The sequence below is a fragment of the Nannobrachium achirus genome (genome assembly GCF_963921795.1).
Source record: "Nannobrachium achirus genome assembly, chromosome: 14".
NCBI lineage: Eukaryota > Metazoa > Chordata > Actinopteri > Myctophiformes > Myctophidae > Nannobrachium > Nannobrachium achirus.
In genome coordinates, this window is record NC_137821.1 from 62,028,584 (window position 1) to 62,044,375 (window position 15,792).

The 15,792-nt window shown below is 43.7% G+C and overlaps 1 protein-coding gene across 1 annotated transcript; it reads left to right on the forward strand.

Moving 5' to 3' along the window:
• Positions 1-2,179: 2,179 nt before the first annotated feature.
• Positions 2,180-10,265, forward strand: LOC308298174 (uncharacterized protein; the record flags this gene model as incomplete). Its single annotated transcript, XM_080741730.1, has 4 exons — positions 2,180-3,238; positions 3,527-4,431; positions 8,264-8,286; positions 10,127-10,265. Exons 1-4 carry the CDS (start codon positions 2,299-2,301, stop codon positions 10,263-10,265), a joined length of 2,007 nt encoding a protein of 668 aa, XP_080597856.1. The 5' UTR covers positions 2,180-2,298.
• Between the last annotated feature and the right edge of the window lie 5,527 nt (positions 10,266-15,792).

The window sequence follows — 15,792 nt, forward strand, 5'->3', positions numbered from 1 at the left end:
GTGTGAGCCTCTCCTGGCTCATGGTGCTTCTAAGCCAGGTTTTAAGCCGTCGTAGACTGGAGAATGATCTTTCTGATGAGGCAGCTGACACAGGAAGGCACAAACAAAGTTCCACAAGCATCTCATTCTCTTTAAACAGTGTCCTCGTCTGTGGTTTAAGTGCAGCTATAAATCCGGCAAGGTCCAGGGTAGATTAAATTTTTTTCCCCACGGTCAGTTCGCCCATCATGTACAGCTGTCGCTCCAGGCGTACTCGATCAATCTCTTTTGGGATTTGAACTTCAACTTGATCCAGTCCTGAAAAGGTTTGTTTGGCTGCAGCAATGAGGATTTCTTCTCTCTGGGCAGCGAGTGTCATCCCCTCTTGGTCGAATCGTCGCTCCACCTGATTGATTGTTTGATTGAATACTTTATTAGCAGTTCGCATAGGAAAAGCACAGCACAGCACAATACAGTACAGTACAGTTCAGATACAAGGTCTACTAATATAGGCTTTAAACCCAAGAAAGCAATATGGCTTGTTTACATAGAGGGTATTCAATTAATATATTCATATATAATATTAATATATTAATACCCCCTATGTAAACAAGCCATATTGCTTACAGTATATGGTGTACTGCGTATAATTATGTACATTATTAGTCTTGTATTGTATATTTACAATATATATATTACTGTAAAACATATTTACAATTAACATTAATACCTCGGCATTGATCAGGTCCAGGGCTTCATAAAACTGACGTCTCCATGGTCCTAATCCATCCTCTGGCGACGTAGACACAGCTTCAGGTTCAGAGGTGTCATGAAAACGGGAAGGGGTTATGATTGCCCTGGTTGGTGTGGGCATCTTAAGCGTGTTGCTCTGGGCGAAGGTCTCGACTTTGCTCATGAGATCATTTACTGAAGCATCTTCCCTCAGTCTTTGCATCTTTTGCTTAAGGACCTTAATGCATTCCAGGGCTGCACCAGCAGTGATCTTTGGGCACTGGAGGCTTCTGGCCACTGCCTCAGATGGCTCGAAAAGAGCTTCACTGATCACCAATCCGAAATATGTTTTTGCTTTCTTTGCTTGTTTGTACAGTCCAGCCACTTTAGCGCGAGTCTCACCCCTCATTGACTTATCTTGCTCAAATGTTTTTAGAGTCTCGAGAAGTACTGGATAGGCAGTGATAACTCGTGAGATGGCATTGGCCCGAATGCACCACCGAGTGGGACATAGTCCCAAAATATTACACACCACCTCTTCTGTTCCAAAAAGGGATTGAAACAGGGTTTTGCGTTTGGATGATTCTCGGATAATAACAGAAACAGCTTGAACGAAGTTTAATGAGTCAGCGACCAGTGTCACTTCCCTCGAGACCTCCTGCAGAGCCAGGTCCAACGCATGATTATTGCAATGAACATATAAGGATCCTGGGCACGCTATTTTCAGTTTTGCCTGGATACCATTGAATCGCCCAGACATGTTAGCTTCCCCCGTCAAAACAGTATCCTTGTAAACGTTCAAGAGGCAAATTGAAACGTAGAAAGATGTCTTTGATGCATAAAAACAGTGTTTCTGCTGTTGAGTCACGAGCATTGTAGAATCCGAGAAACATGTTGTGTGCTGTTAACGTTGAATCCACAAACTGTAAACAACATGAGAATTGCTCACTTGTGCTGATGTCTGTCGTTCCATCCGCTGTAAGTCCAAAGAAATGACACTTCTCAGCTTCCGCTGCAATATCACGTTGTATTGCATGTGCAAACATTTTAATCACCTCATTTTGTATCGTGTCTAACATCCAATTATCTCTACGTAAAAGCCATGCTCTTTCTTTAGGTAAATCATGTGTTCTCTCTATCATAAGCTGCCACAGTGCACCATCGCGGTGTTCGTGTCCTCGGAGTGGCATCCCCATACGCCCCAGGTATTTAATGGATCTGAATAAAAGTTGCAACACTGCCCTGGCAGTCTGTTGATCTCTGGCTGCAGCATTCGAAATCAATGCATTGATTGGGGTTTGTTTGAGCAAAGCTATTGCACGGCTAGAATCCGAATGCAAATCTGACAACTTGATTGTTATATTGTTATTAATTGTTATATTGTTATATTATATTGTTATATTGGCATATTTAAAAAAAAAAATGTGCTTCCCGACCATTCCTACTCTGCTCTCCTCTCATCGCACTAGACACTATTACACCCAGCACTGTAACACCAATAACCTAATTTACCCACCTCGCTCACCTAGTCAACGCATTACAGTCCAAGGCGGCCTCTGGAACTGCCACTCAGCTGCAAAGAAGAACATGCCTGAATTCATTGTAGGCCAGGCTACTTTGAATTCCCTCCAATTCCTTGCACTGACAGAAACCTGGATAAATGCCAATAACACGGCTACTCCTGCTGCACTCTCTACAGCACATACATTTACACACACTCCGCGTCCCACAGATCGTACTGGGGGCGGCACAGGCATTCTAACATCTCCCAAATGGAAGATCCGTGCGTTAAACCTCTCTCACCTATCTCTGTCCACATTTGAATGTCATGCCATTTCAATAACACAACCTGTCTTTCTCACCATCATTGTGCTCTACCGCCCCCCAGGGACCCTTGGGGATTTTCTGGAAGAACTGGACTCTCTGATCAGCTCATTTCCGGAGGATGGAACACCCCTGATTCTACTGGGTGACTTCAACCTACCAACTGAAGAGAAGTATCTCCCCGTTACATCCCTATTGTCCTCATTTGATCTGTCCCTCACCCCTTCCCCTCCCACCCATAAGGCAGGGAATGTACTGGACCTTGTGTTCACCAGAGCCTGCTCCCCCTCAAACCTCATTGTTACCCCTGTAAAATACTCTGATCACTGCTTCATAACCTTCTCCCTCTCCCTCTCTATCCACAGATCTAAACAGACCCTCCCTCGGACTGTCACCACACGACGCAACCTGAGGACCCTGGATCCCTCCATTCTCTCCTCCTCCATTCTCTCCTCCCTCCCAACCCCAGATATCCTTCCCTCTCTCCCTCCTGACACTCTAACATCTTCCTTTCTCTCCTCTGTCTCCTCAGCCTTCGATCGGCACTGCCCTCTCTCGACCAGGCCAGCACGCCCAAATCCACCGGCTCCGTGGCTATCTGAAACCCTCAGAACTGAGCGAACACCTCTCAGGGCGGCAGAGAGGAAGTGGCACAAGACGAAGCAACCAGAGGACCTATCTCACTTTCACGCACTCCTGTCAGGTTTCTCACTCGCACTCTCCACTGCAAAATCATCATTCTACCACACAAAGATCCAATCATGTACCTCAAACCCTAGGAAACTGTTTAGCACATTCTCAACCCTCCTCAAACCCCCCCCTCCCCCCCCTCCTTCATCCCTCTCAGCGGACGATTTTGTCACCTACTTTGAAAAGAAGGTTGATGATATCAGTAGTTCATTCTCCCATCTCCCCCAGAATACAGTGTCGAAAACACGCAATTGTATCCCTAACATAACATGTCTATCCTCCTTCTCCCCTCTCTCTGCAGATGACGTCATAAAACTAGTGACTTCCTCTAGACCTACCACCTGTGCCCTGGATCCAATCCCTTCTCCACTCTTCCAGACGATCGCACCTGACCTACTCCCCTTCATAACCGCCATCATCAACAGTTCTGTAACTTCAGGCTGTGTCCCAGCTGCCTTCAAGACAGCCAGAGTATCACCACTCCTCAAGAAACCAACTCTTGACGCCTCGGACGTCAAGAACTACAGACCGGTATCCCTCCTCTCATTTCTTTCAAAAACCCTTGAACGTGTGGTCTCTAACCAGCTTTCTCTCCATCTCTCACAGAACAACCTGCTGGACCCCAACCAGTCAGGTTTTAAACCGGCCCATTCCACAGAAACGGCACTCCTAGCAGTCACAGAAGCACTCCATGCTGCCCAGGCTGCATCCCACTCTGCAGTCCTGATTCTTCTGGATCTATCAGCGGCATTCGATACAGTGAATCACCAGCTGCTCCTGGACACCCTTGCTGACCTAGGCATCACCGGGACGGCACTAAAGTGGTTCTCCTCCTACCTGTCGGACCGGACCTACCAGGTCTCATGGAAAGGTTTGCTTTCATCCCCCCGAACCCTCCAAACGGGAGTCCCCCAGGGATCCGTACTTGGCCCTCTGCTGTTCTCCCTGTACACCAAATCCCTTGGTGCTGTAATCTCTGCTCACAATCTATCATATCACTGCTATGCTGATGACACTCAACTGTTTTTGTCCTTCCCCCCTTCTGCCACCCAGGTGGAAGAGCGCATTGCTGCATGTCTGGCCGACATCTCACAGTGGATGTCAGCCCACCACCTCAAGCTGAACCCGGACAAGACGGAGCTACTCTTCTTCCCAGCTAAGTCTTGCCCCATGCAAGATCTCACTATTTCCATAGATAATGCATTGGTGACTTCAGTTCCGACTGCTAGAAACCTTGGTGTGGTCCTGGACACCCAGCTATCATTTAAGGCACATATTGCATCAGTCACCCGGTCCTGTAGGTTCACACTCTATAACATCCGTAAAATCAGACCGTTCCTCACCCAGGAGGCAGCGCAGCTCCTCATTCAGACATCTGTCATATCAAAACTCGACTATTGTAACTCTCTCCTCACTGGTCTCCCGGCATGTGCACTTAAACCTCTCCAACTGATCCAAAATGCCGCGGCACGACTGGTCTTCAACCAGCCTAAGTTCTCACATGTCTCTCCCCTTCTCCGCAGCCTCCACTGGCTCCCGGTTGCGGCCCGCATGGAATACAAAACACTGATGCTGACCTTCAAAGCAGCCAAAGGTATGGCTCCTCCATACCTCCAAAAGCTGATCAACCCCTACACCCCCACTCGTTCACTTAGATCAGCCAACACAGGGATGCTGACCGAACCCTCGCTAAAAACTCCAGGGCAAAAATCCACTCGTCCGAGACAGTTTGCCCTCTTGGCTCCCAAGTTGTGGAATAAACTCCCTGTCGCACTTAGAACAACGGACTCACTCGCTACCTTTCGCCGTGGACTGAAAACTCACCTTTTCAGACTCCACCTAAACCCTTAGCACTACAGTAAAATCAATGACCATACATGAAGCATTTGTTTGTTAGGTTTCTTTAGAACTTGATTATATTGTGTTTTTCTCTAGATAGATATCCATTTACATTGTTATATTGCTGTTAATGTACTGACCTATTATCTTGTTTATTATTGCGATGTTGTATCTGCTTATTGTAAGTCGCTTTGGATTAAAAGCGTCTGCTAAATGCCTAAACTGTAAACTGTAAACTCGTGATGATGGAACTTTTCTGTGGCCCTTTTCCAGTTTGTAAAGCCTCCTTTGGCGAATGTACTGTCAGTGTCATCACGCAATAAACGTTTTTTTCACAGCTGTAGTACAAATAAAGCAAAGCACCGAATCGGTTTCTTTAACATAATGGAGCCACGGCCATTTCTCAAACCAGCTTTGTTGAAATGATCGCTCAAATGTCTCCTTTCCACACTTTCTCCCAGGAAACTTCATACGTGGCTGAAAGGGCTCATCTGCCTCCATACAGTCCGAAGTAGTAGGCCTAGTTAGTGGTTGTTTATGCCCAATAGATGCCTCTAGCTCTGCTGAACTTTCTGGCTGTGGCTCAGGTTCATTTTCCGTTGTGTCGTTGTTGCTAGCTGTTGATATGTTGTTGTTTTCATCCTCCTCCTCCTCCACGTCAATTATGTTATCGGTTGTGTTGTTTGGTTTAGTTTTCTTTTGAGCCGGTTGAAAAGAAATCTGCTATGGTTTTTCTGCGTTTCTGCTGCTGGTTATTCTCCATGTTAATTGTTAAAACAAAGGTTGTGAGATGCTGATGCTGCTATCCTATCCGTCACTGTCTTGTCTTGTGATTCATTAACCTTGCCTGCGTGCAGCCTGTGTTTACCGGCATTATGCGTCGCGCCTTCCTTGTTCCGGGAGCAGGTGACCACCCATGTGATTGTGATCATAAGACCTTTTTCGACTTCTATTTTATTTCCAAAAGTTAAATACATTGTTTTATATTTATATAGGCCTATGCTGTATAAAAATTATATTAATAATAATATTAAAAAAAAAAAAACGGAAAAAATAATTAAAAAAAAAAGAAATCCCCCCCCCCCCCCCCCCTTCCCGCGCTATTGCTTTAAGTATTGCTTTTTGCTTTTTTAAGTATGGCTATTACAATTATGAGCGTTGACTGTTTTGACACTTTATGCATTTATTCTCTTTTTTGTGTACCTTGCTCTTTTACTGTACACTGTACAATATTTTTTCTTTTCATAATTCTCTGTAACTTTGTATATAACCTTAAACTGCTGTGCTGCCTCCAGGCGACTGATGTCCCCCCTTGGGATAATAAAGGTATCTATCTTCTTCTGTGCTTGATCCAGCAGACCAGTACAGATGGTTGATGATGGATATTTATATTTGATCTAACAGACCAGTATGATGGTTGATGATGGATTTGATCCAACAGACCAGTACAGGTGATTGATGATGGATTTTGTCATCAATCTATGCTAGCCCAACATCTATGCTTTCCCTCCTCATGGCGAGCGCCTCCATCTTCTTTCCGACACAAAGTACATGTGATTTTCATTAGTCTAAAATCCAAAGATTCTTCTACAATTTTTTTTTAGATGGTGAGTGGTAGCCTACAGTTTTTTTCTTTTTTTTGTGTTGATTCACTATTAAACCACCATTTTCAATGTGGAAATAATGCGAGAAAAAAAAGTCCCCCCTTCTGTGTTGCCTAGAAATAGAGGATTGATTGGGGGGTTTGTATTGCAAAGTACAGCGGTGTGATGTCATCACTGTGAGGGACGTGCTGGGCCCCTGATTCAGCCCGGGAAAAAGAGTTGGTGAGCCCTCATTACGCGCTATAGAGAGAGATCTCTCTCTATAGCGCTGCTGCTGCTACTCAAAGATTTGCCATTTCAGATCATGACAAGTGACAAGCCAGTGGGTCAATTACATGAGTTATATTTCGTCGTTGTCGGGTGGAAACCTTGTTTGTCCAAAACCGTTTGTTTTGTATTTATCATTTTAAAAATGATTTAAACTAGTGAAAACAGCCGATCTACAAGCACACAACGGGTGCGAGGCGTTGTGTGCTTGTAGATCGGCTGTTTTCACTACTTTTGTGCAAACAGTTTAATTTTTACTTTTGTGCAAACAGTTTATTTTTTTCCTAATGGCCGGCCTGGACCGGCCGGGAATGAACCGGCCGTTCGGAAGTTGTCCCCAATGGCCAGCACGTCCCTGATCACTGTGTACTTTCAATACAAACTCAAAGGTATATTAATGACAGTTCAATGTTGAAACGGGTGGTTCTCCCCTTAAACACAAGCACTGTAAATGCCCATTACATCAAACCTTTTGCAATATGCCATATTATGTCAAAACCATGGTGGACTCCTTGCCACTTCTCCCCGACCCACTTTGCAACCTGACGGTTTGTGTCAGTGATGAGGGTCCCGACACGTCCAGGAACTCCTTGATCCTCTGCAGTCCCACCACTTCACACCATGATGAGTTCTTGACCTCATTTCTAGGGATGGAGCTTGTTCATTTTTATTGATAAAGATGACCTTATCAACCCTGCTTATTGAGCCGGGCTTTTATCCTGCCCAATATTGAGCGTTTTCTAATATTCTGTGGGAAGTTGTTGTGACTGTGAGTTTGTGGCAGACAACCATCTATGAAGATGACAATTAACACAAGTAAAACATATTTTGCCTATCATCATTCATGCATTCATTTATTCATGTGCAATACTTGAGTGCCTCTTGATTGTTTAGACATGATGTCATGGGATGCTATTATGATTGATAACAAGCTTGATAAGCCCAGAGCTTATTGATACCGGGTACTCAACCAATATATTTGCTATCGAGTATGTAACAGGCTGGTGTTTCAAGCTCCATCCCTACTCCTTACTCTAGGAGAGAACAAACAAAACAAAACACGACATATTGACTTATGAACTGAATCTAAAGGAGAGACCAGATGGATCAGTCATCACAGGTCGCTGAGCAATTTACAACTTGAAAATAACATAATTACGTATCTGTACAATGTGGACATCAATAATTGGGTTGATTCTCTGCTCAACATTGACCGTTCCAGACTTTGCACAGTGACCAGGGCTGTCCTCCTTCCATCTCCTGACAACACCAGTGCTCTAGCCATCTCTTTAAGGGACGCGATGATGTGACTTTGCTCATCCCTCCAGAGATTGACAATGGCAGACGCAAGGTGTGCTTTCTGGTGCCTAAAGAATGTGTTGTGATGGATGGTCATCACTCCCATAATGTTGAGCATTCATAGGGCTTTGGCAGGCATGCTTCCTGTGACAAGAATGGCAGCAGAGAGCAGCAAATTCCCAGCTGCAATCTTCCCAATCTTCGGCTGGCTCGTCCACTCTTTCACATGGCCACAAGAATTGCAGCACTGTGTGATGTAGACCGCTGCTCCATTTACTCTGACTTTGCCAGGTGTCTCCTCAAAACCACCCGATCCCCAAGTTATCATCCCATACATTGGGGGTGCACCAACACACCACACAGGTTTGGAAAAGGGTCACTAGCTGTGATTCAAAGACTTTATACTTCTTGTCCTCCACAGGACCTGGATCAGCGGTTTCAGGTTCTATGGAAAAGAAACACTTCAAAATTAACCACTGGGATAAGCAGTAAAAATAGCAAATGTACAACTTCAAAACACTTTAACAACGCATGAAGAGCTTGTAGATTTGTGTAGAGATTTAGTGTTCAATGGGAACAGAAGGATGTCGAATAATAGACTCCCATACTGCATACGTAATTAGAATAAACTGTCTTGGGTAAACTATATAAGGTAGGGTATGTCCTTTTGTACTGCAGACCAGGCATATAGATTTGTAACATCTTAGATGGATAAATGCTCTCCCCCAGGCCAGAGGTTCTAAAATACATGTTGGCTTAGGTCACCCCTGTAAATAATGTTTTAATCTACAGCATCCCAGAATTACATTTACTGAAATATGTAAATATTTCCCCCTAAAATACATGTCTTGAAGAATATCTGTTTCCATTATGACAACTTTATACTTGATGTTTAACCACGTGAACCCCAGTACTCTCATTCTGGAGGGAACATTTACCCAAAATAGCTGATCTACAAGCTCACAATGTGTTGCTGTGAGCTTGTTGTAGATCATCTATTTTTGGCAAAGAGATTTGGTGTGGTTTGAAAAAGAACAGACTGTCTAAGACAGGTTAAACTGAAGAGATATTAGAGATGGGGATTTATGGCTCTTTGAAGTGAACCGGATCTCTAGCATCCGTTCCTTTCAAAGAGCCGTTCAAATGACTGGCTCATTTTAGTTAATAGTTTTACTTTGTAGATTCTAATTAGCCTACAAATCAATTCAACCCTATAGGCCTATACATTTAGGCCATATATACATTTCCGCCATTTGAGAATAGCTGATCTACAAACTCACAATGTGTCGCGGACCCCGGTGTGACGCATTGTGAGTTTGTAGATCGGCTATTTTCAAATGATTTTTCTAAATTTTATTCATTGGAAAACATGTGAATGAGACATTCTCCATAATGAGTACTTTCTTAGGTACATTTGATACCAATACACGTGAACTTTTACTCAAGTACATTCTAATTTCAAACTTCTACTTGTTGCAGAGTATTTCTACATTGCAGCATTGATAGCTACTTTAACTCAAGTAAAGAATTGGAGTACTTTTTACACCACTGTTGAGTGTTCATTTAGAAAGGAATGGCTCCCTCCCCCCTATACTGCGAACTGGATCCCATCGTTCATTCCAAAGAGCCGTTCAAAAGACTCGATTCGTTCACGAACGTCCCATCTCTAAGAGATATGGATTCATTTAATTTAATATCAAAGTAGCCATTTCCCCCATATGGCCTAGGACGACAACAGAAAGCATGTCACGATGGTGTTCACTATTTAACATATAGAAATGTGGGATTTCATATTCACTTACCGACCGCATGCCCATTGTATTCATCCCAGCACTAACTGTGGGAGAGCGAGTAGGTGGCTTTTATTGTCCTTCCTCTTCTGGCTGGCACAGGTGCGGGGTGATCAGTCTGATGAAGCAGGTAAGTGGGGAAGTACCGCCCTTCAATCTCCTGTCCCAGCCTCCTCGCTCTCCCGTCCAGGGTGCGTTTCACCGAGGTGCAGAGCCTACCTGCGGGGCGGTGTCCCTGTGAATCGCCACAGCATGTATTCATCTTAATGATGTGTGTAAGCTCAAAGGAGCTGACCCCTCTTCAATTTTAAAAGACCTTTCCCTGTAATTAATCTTTTTTTAAGGGAAGCCGTTTGTGTTCCTGTTATGGTTAAAGGTGTATTCAATGATAATGAAAGTGGCCGGGGGTCATCTTGTCCCTTACTGGCCTTATAGCGTGGAAATGTTTAGTTTTTTATAGATTTTTACACCATTATAATGTTGATCATTAGAATCACTGAATATCAGTAGGCCTACGTCTCCAGCTTCAGGATATGTATGATACTGATTTACTACGAGACTGTGTGTTTGAGTTCAGTAGTTTACAAGGCATTTAGCAGACGTTCTTAATTCAGAGCGACTGTGGTTCTCAAAACTTTTATTTTGACCATCATAACTAAACATCATAACATAACTACGGCCATACATACTCTACCCTGATTGGTCGAGGACTGGCTGGCCACCTCTGAAAACCAAATATAGCTATGCTCGCAATGGTGGAAGTCCTTATATGGTCAGCACACATTCTAGTGAGGAGAATGAATGGAAAATGTACCAATTATATTTGTATTTGAATGAAATACAGTCACTGAATATACCTTTAAATACATGGTCAAATACAAGCCAGTAACATATTTGGAGCTAAATACATCATCAATGGGTGTTACACTTAGGTGTGCCAATGTGTGAACACCAACTCATTATTAATAGCTAGCACTGCGTAGCCTACATCAGAAGATGTATGCAGACTGCTATTGTTGTTACCACACAGTAGTTTTTTTCTTCTTTTTTGGAGCGGTGAAACGCTCCCAATAGACAGGTATGTCTGTGGGTGGGTGGGTGGGTGGCTGGGTATGTCTGTAGCCTGGCAATACCTTGAGTGGCCACACTCAAGGAGGGGCGCTGTTGTGCAGGCACACACACACACGCACGCACACACGCACGCACGCACGCACACACACACGCACACACACACACGCACACACGGTATAGCTGCTCAGATTCACCGCTCCACTTCGAACCGAGGTTTGATTTTTTATATAATAATAAATAATTACACAATGCGTCTGTTTTCAAGCCCCTTACATAAAGTGTGTTACTGTACACCATTATCTTGCACTCCTTTTGATTGTGGTATATTTAATTGTGTTTAAGGTCACTGTGAAGTATGCAACATCTACATCAATAAGACACATCACTGGGCCATATGAAAAAGTAACTGATATAGGCTGGTTCATCTACATCAATAAGACACATCACTTGGCCATATGAAAAAGTAGTTGATAGGCTGTTTTCGGGGCCAGTACCACCTGCTCTAATGAAGATCCCTGAAATAAAAGAAGGATGATTGCTGAAGTGCTGAAAGAAGTAAAGGAGGAAGTAAAAAGACTAGTCGGTTGCAGATTTGGGTTCATCTTGCGATAAACCAGCCTGGGAAGCAGTGGCGAAATTAGACCTTATTCCCCATGGGTTTTCGGATCAAGGGGGCCCTGATCAAAGGGGCCCGGGTCTGTTGTCTTTGAGCGATCTAAGCGCAAACTACAATGATTAACCCTAATATATTGGAAATTACTAAATACATATAATATCCAAGTATGAATTTATGTAGATATGGGCGCATTGGGCGCATTAGGCACCAACCAGCTCATCAGGAGCAGTTAGGGGTTCAGAGTCTTGCTCAAGACAGTAACTCCGGGGGAGCCCAGGATCGAAATGGCCAGGGTGCCAATATTAGGTTCTATTGACCAGCAGCCTTTTATATAAGTCTTTATTATAAGAGGAAATGGCAAGACGTGGACTTAATGTAATGTCTATAAGGCTTCTATTCTACCCATTTTCATAATGCAGTATGGGTTAAGTACAATACTACTGTGCCATTCTTATTGTATGCTCAACAATCAGAAGCTTATTCTCATATGTTCATTTAGTTTTTTTTTTTTTTGTTTTTTTTTTTGAGCAGTGTGGGGGGAACTGACTTACTGGTTGCCAAATTTGTTTTTCATTTCTATGGGTCACTTAATATCTAGTTTCTTACATTTTGTCTAAACATTTTCAGAAAACATTCCCCCAAAATAGGATTTTCATGAATAACTATATCATGATTTAAGTGATTAATAAATAAACATAATTTATTTCATGTATACTCATGATGTAGTTAGTACTGTAGACATAAATCAGTTCATTGTACAAATTTAAAAATAACATTTGGCTAAAATTTGGCCTCATTTATTTCCCAGGGTATCCAACGTTTTGTTCCATTCCAAGTGACGATGGACAAGCTGGACCGTGCTGTTACACCTCACATTGGTTACTTATGGTTGCGAACCAGGAACAGGTCAACGCTGCTCATCTGTAGGGCTGGGTATCGAGAAGCGGTTCTTGTTGAGAACCAGTTCCCTGTGGATCGATTCCTTGGAATCGTTAGCCAAAGTCCTTAACGATTCCATTATCGATGCCTGCATATGCGCGACGACGTCACGCACGCTGCCTTGTTTTGTTAGAGCGCAGTCAACATGTCATCCAAGCAGAAGCGTTCTAAAGTCTGGCTATTTCACAAGAATGTACATGTTAATGTCACACTGGCATTGGCTGCACCTGTGTGCTATGCTAGTTTTGATAATGAGACATCAGCTTTCCTAGTTCAGTTGTTGCTCAATCCAACGTCCTGTTTTTGTTGTGCTCAGAATGTGAAGGCACAACATCATTTATTTTTACAGTGTACTCTATAACACGGCTGCGAAGCTTGTGGAGCTGCTGCTGTACACAGCTAAAGCAGGTGTTGCCAACTCCCCAGTAACGGATGTAGCTAGTGGCTCTTCCAGAAGTAGCTAGAAGTCGCTAGGGGTCGGGTAAGCGCGTGCACGTGAACCGATGCGCGTGCACATTTTTCGGATAATAATTCGAATTTTTGTATTATTTTGCACCACGGCAGTACCAGTAGAGAGAGAAAGAGATGTGGCATGCGCGTTTGTGTGTCACAGAGGAGCAGGCAAGCAGCAAATGGAGGCAGAGAGAGGGAAAAGGAAGGAAAAATAGGGTTTTATCTCTGGCTCCTGTAAACAATATGTGTCCCCAAATCAGCAGAAAAAGTAGCCAGATTTGTCTCTAGAAGCTTTTCACTAATTAAGTCTCTAGGGGGGTCTGGAAAGTAGCTAAATCTAGCGACAAATCCCCTAGGTTGGCAACACTGAGGAATCACTGTCTTCTACAGTTTGATCAACGGATTTACACGCTTTTCTTTCTTGCACATGTGATGTATAGGGGAGCATTTAGCAACATTGAGCACATGCAGCCAGTTTTGTTGTAAGAACGTGGGAGGCGGTGGCTTGCAAAACAAACCTTTTAGGGCACCTCTAACCCGGACGCAGAACGGGGAGACTTGTCCGTTCATGCAGTGCACTGTAAAAAAATAACTTTTTGGGTGATAAATTAAACTAAAAACTACAAAAAGAAGAAAATAACAGGAGGAGCATAAAGGGGGGGAGGAGATAGAAAAGACTATTGGCCACTATTTCTGACCAGCCCCCAGCATGGCTGCAAGCACTGTACTATAGCACAATACATGACCACTGTGTATGCTGTGCATCATCTATTCAGAGAATATCATATAAAAGAGAATGTATGTTAAATGAACCCATTAGTACTATTTCTCCCACCCCCCTGCCCAATGAGAATCGATAAGAGAATCGATAAGGAATCGGATCAATAAGCAGAACTCATCATCATCATTATCATCATCATCTGTTTTAAGTCCGCTTTCCAGGCACCGCTGGGTTGGACTGGCTTCTCACTATGGCTTTCTTCCACCTCATGGTCGATGCCGAGTGCCCTCATGTCAGCCACCACGGTCGTCTGCCAGGTCTTCTTAGGCCGGCCACTGGGTCTTGTCCCCTCTACGTTAAAGAACATAACTTTCTTCACCCAGTCAGAACTGGAACCGGAATTGCTAAAATCTTAATAATACCCATCCCTACACATCTGTCACAAGATGTCAGATCATCATCTCTCGTCAATGTACCGTTCAAGGAAGACCGTAATTGCCTGCAAATTGAGTTAGTCTCCCACTTCACGTCATTATAGAACTTCAGAGAAAATGTCCAGTGACACCTACCACATTAATATTCACATGAAATGGCCCTAAAATTCAGATAATACCGCTGGGTTTACTGGATGTGGATACAAAAATAAATCCATTGACATGATCCAAGCTATTCGCCATATCAATGACAGGTATGTCTCATATGTGCCTGTTGACAATGACAACACCAAATTGAAGCCAGTTGTGAAGGTCATTGTCACAGGAGACAAAGCAGAACTCTGATCGTGCTCTAAAAGATCTTGATAACAGCAAGACAGCGTATGAGAGAAACATTGCCATTGTTAATTATGTTGCTGACTTTCATTGCAGCATGGACTTCAATGAAGTATCAGCACTGAGACCATTTTAGAGAAAATGATGCATTCTTCAAGGATGTCACAGATGCCCTCCAAACCACGGCTACTTTGGACTGCTTTGTGTGATAAGTGGACAGGTGTGTGCAATGGCAGTTCCACAGTAATCAGTGGGACCGGTACCTGGTGTGTGCAATGGCACCACCCTTTTCAAAATGGCATATTAGGTGTCTGTACAGGCAGAGTTTGACTGTGTTTGTCCAGGTTGCCTGCTTCACGCTGCTGGCGGTGTGTTGCCCTGTGTTTGTGCTCGTGGCATAATGACATTCATTTTGGAGCTCGGGACTAGAAGACAGAGCTGTCAGTGACGTGTGTTTGCACACAAGCTCAGAGAAGCAAAGATGGGTCATGTTTGTCTTCAATAGCCTAGATGGGTCAACAAGCCACAAACTAGAGCCGTCCCTGTGTATGAGACACATGGTCTAGAGATTGTGCCTGTTAGACGGTGAACCGCTGTTCTTTTTACCCTTTTTTGATGTACAGTCTATGCTGCTACTTAATTTGTGTTTCCCCAGTGGCTTTAAACTAACTTCACCCTATTAGTTTTAAACCGCTGTCCCTGACTTTGTCATTGATGGGTTGTTGTGGCTACGACAGAGATATTCTTGGTTAATGGTTATTCCCCAGATGGGGTCCACCCTATGTTCCCCAGGTTCTATGTTCCCCACCCACCCTCCCCACAAAAAGGTTCTATATTCCCCAGGTGCCCAGATGTCTCCACCCCTAAGTGCCCACTTGTCTATGTGCCCACGTCCCTATTGCCCAGATGTCCAGGTTTGAATGATTGATTGAAGACTTTATTAGAAGTTTGCATAGGAAAAGGTACCTTTGCCCACTCGTCCAGATGCCCAGACATAACAAAAGTATGTTGTCCAGATGTCCCTAGTGCCCCCTGTCCCCACTAGTATTCGTAATCTCTCCCCATTATTGGGTGTTTTGAGTTGTTATTAATTATTATAAAGGAATGTTTCCTGCATTTTTGGATAAGTGGGGAACATAGAACCTATTGTAAGTTGAGCGGGGAACATAGAACCTTTTTTGTGGAGGTAAGTGGGGAA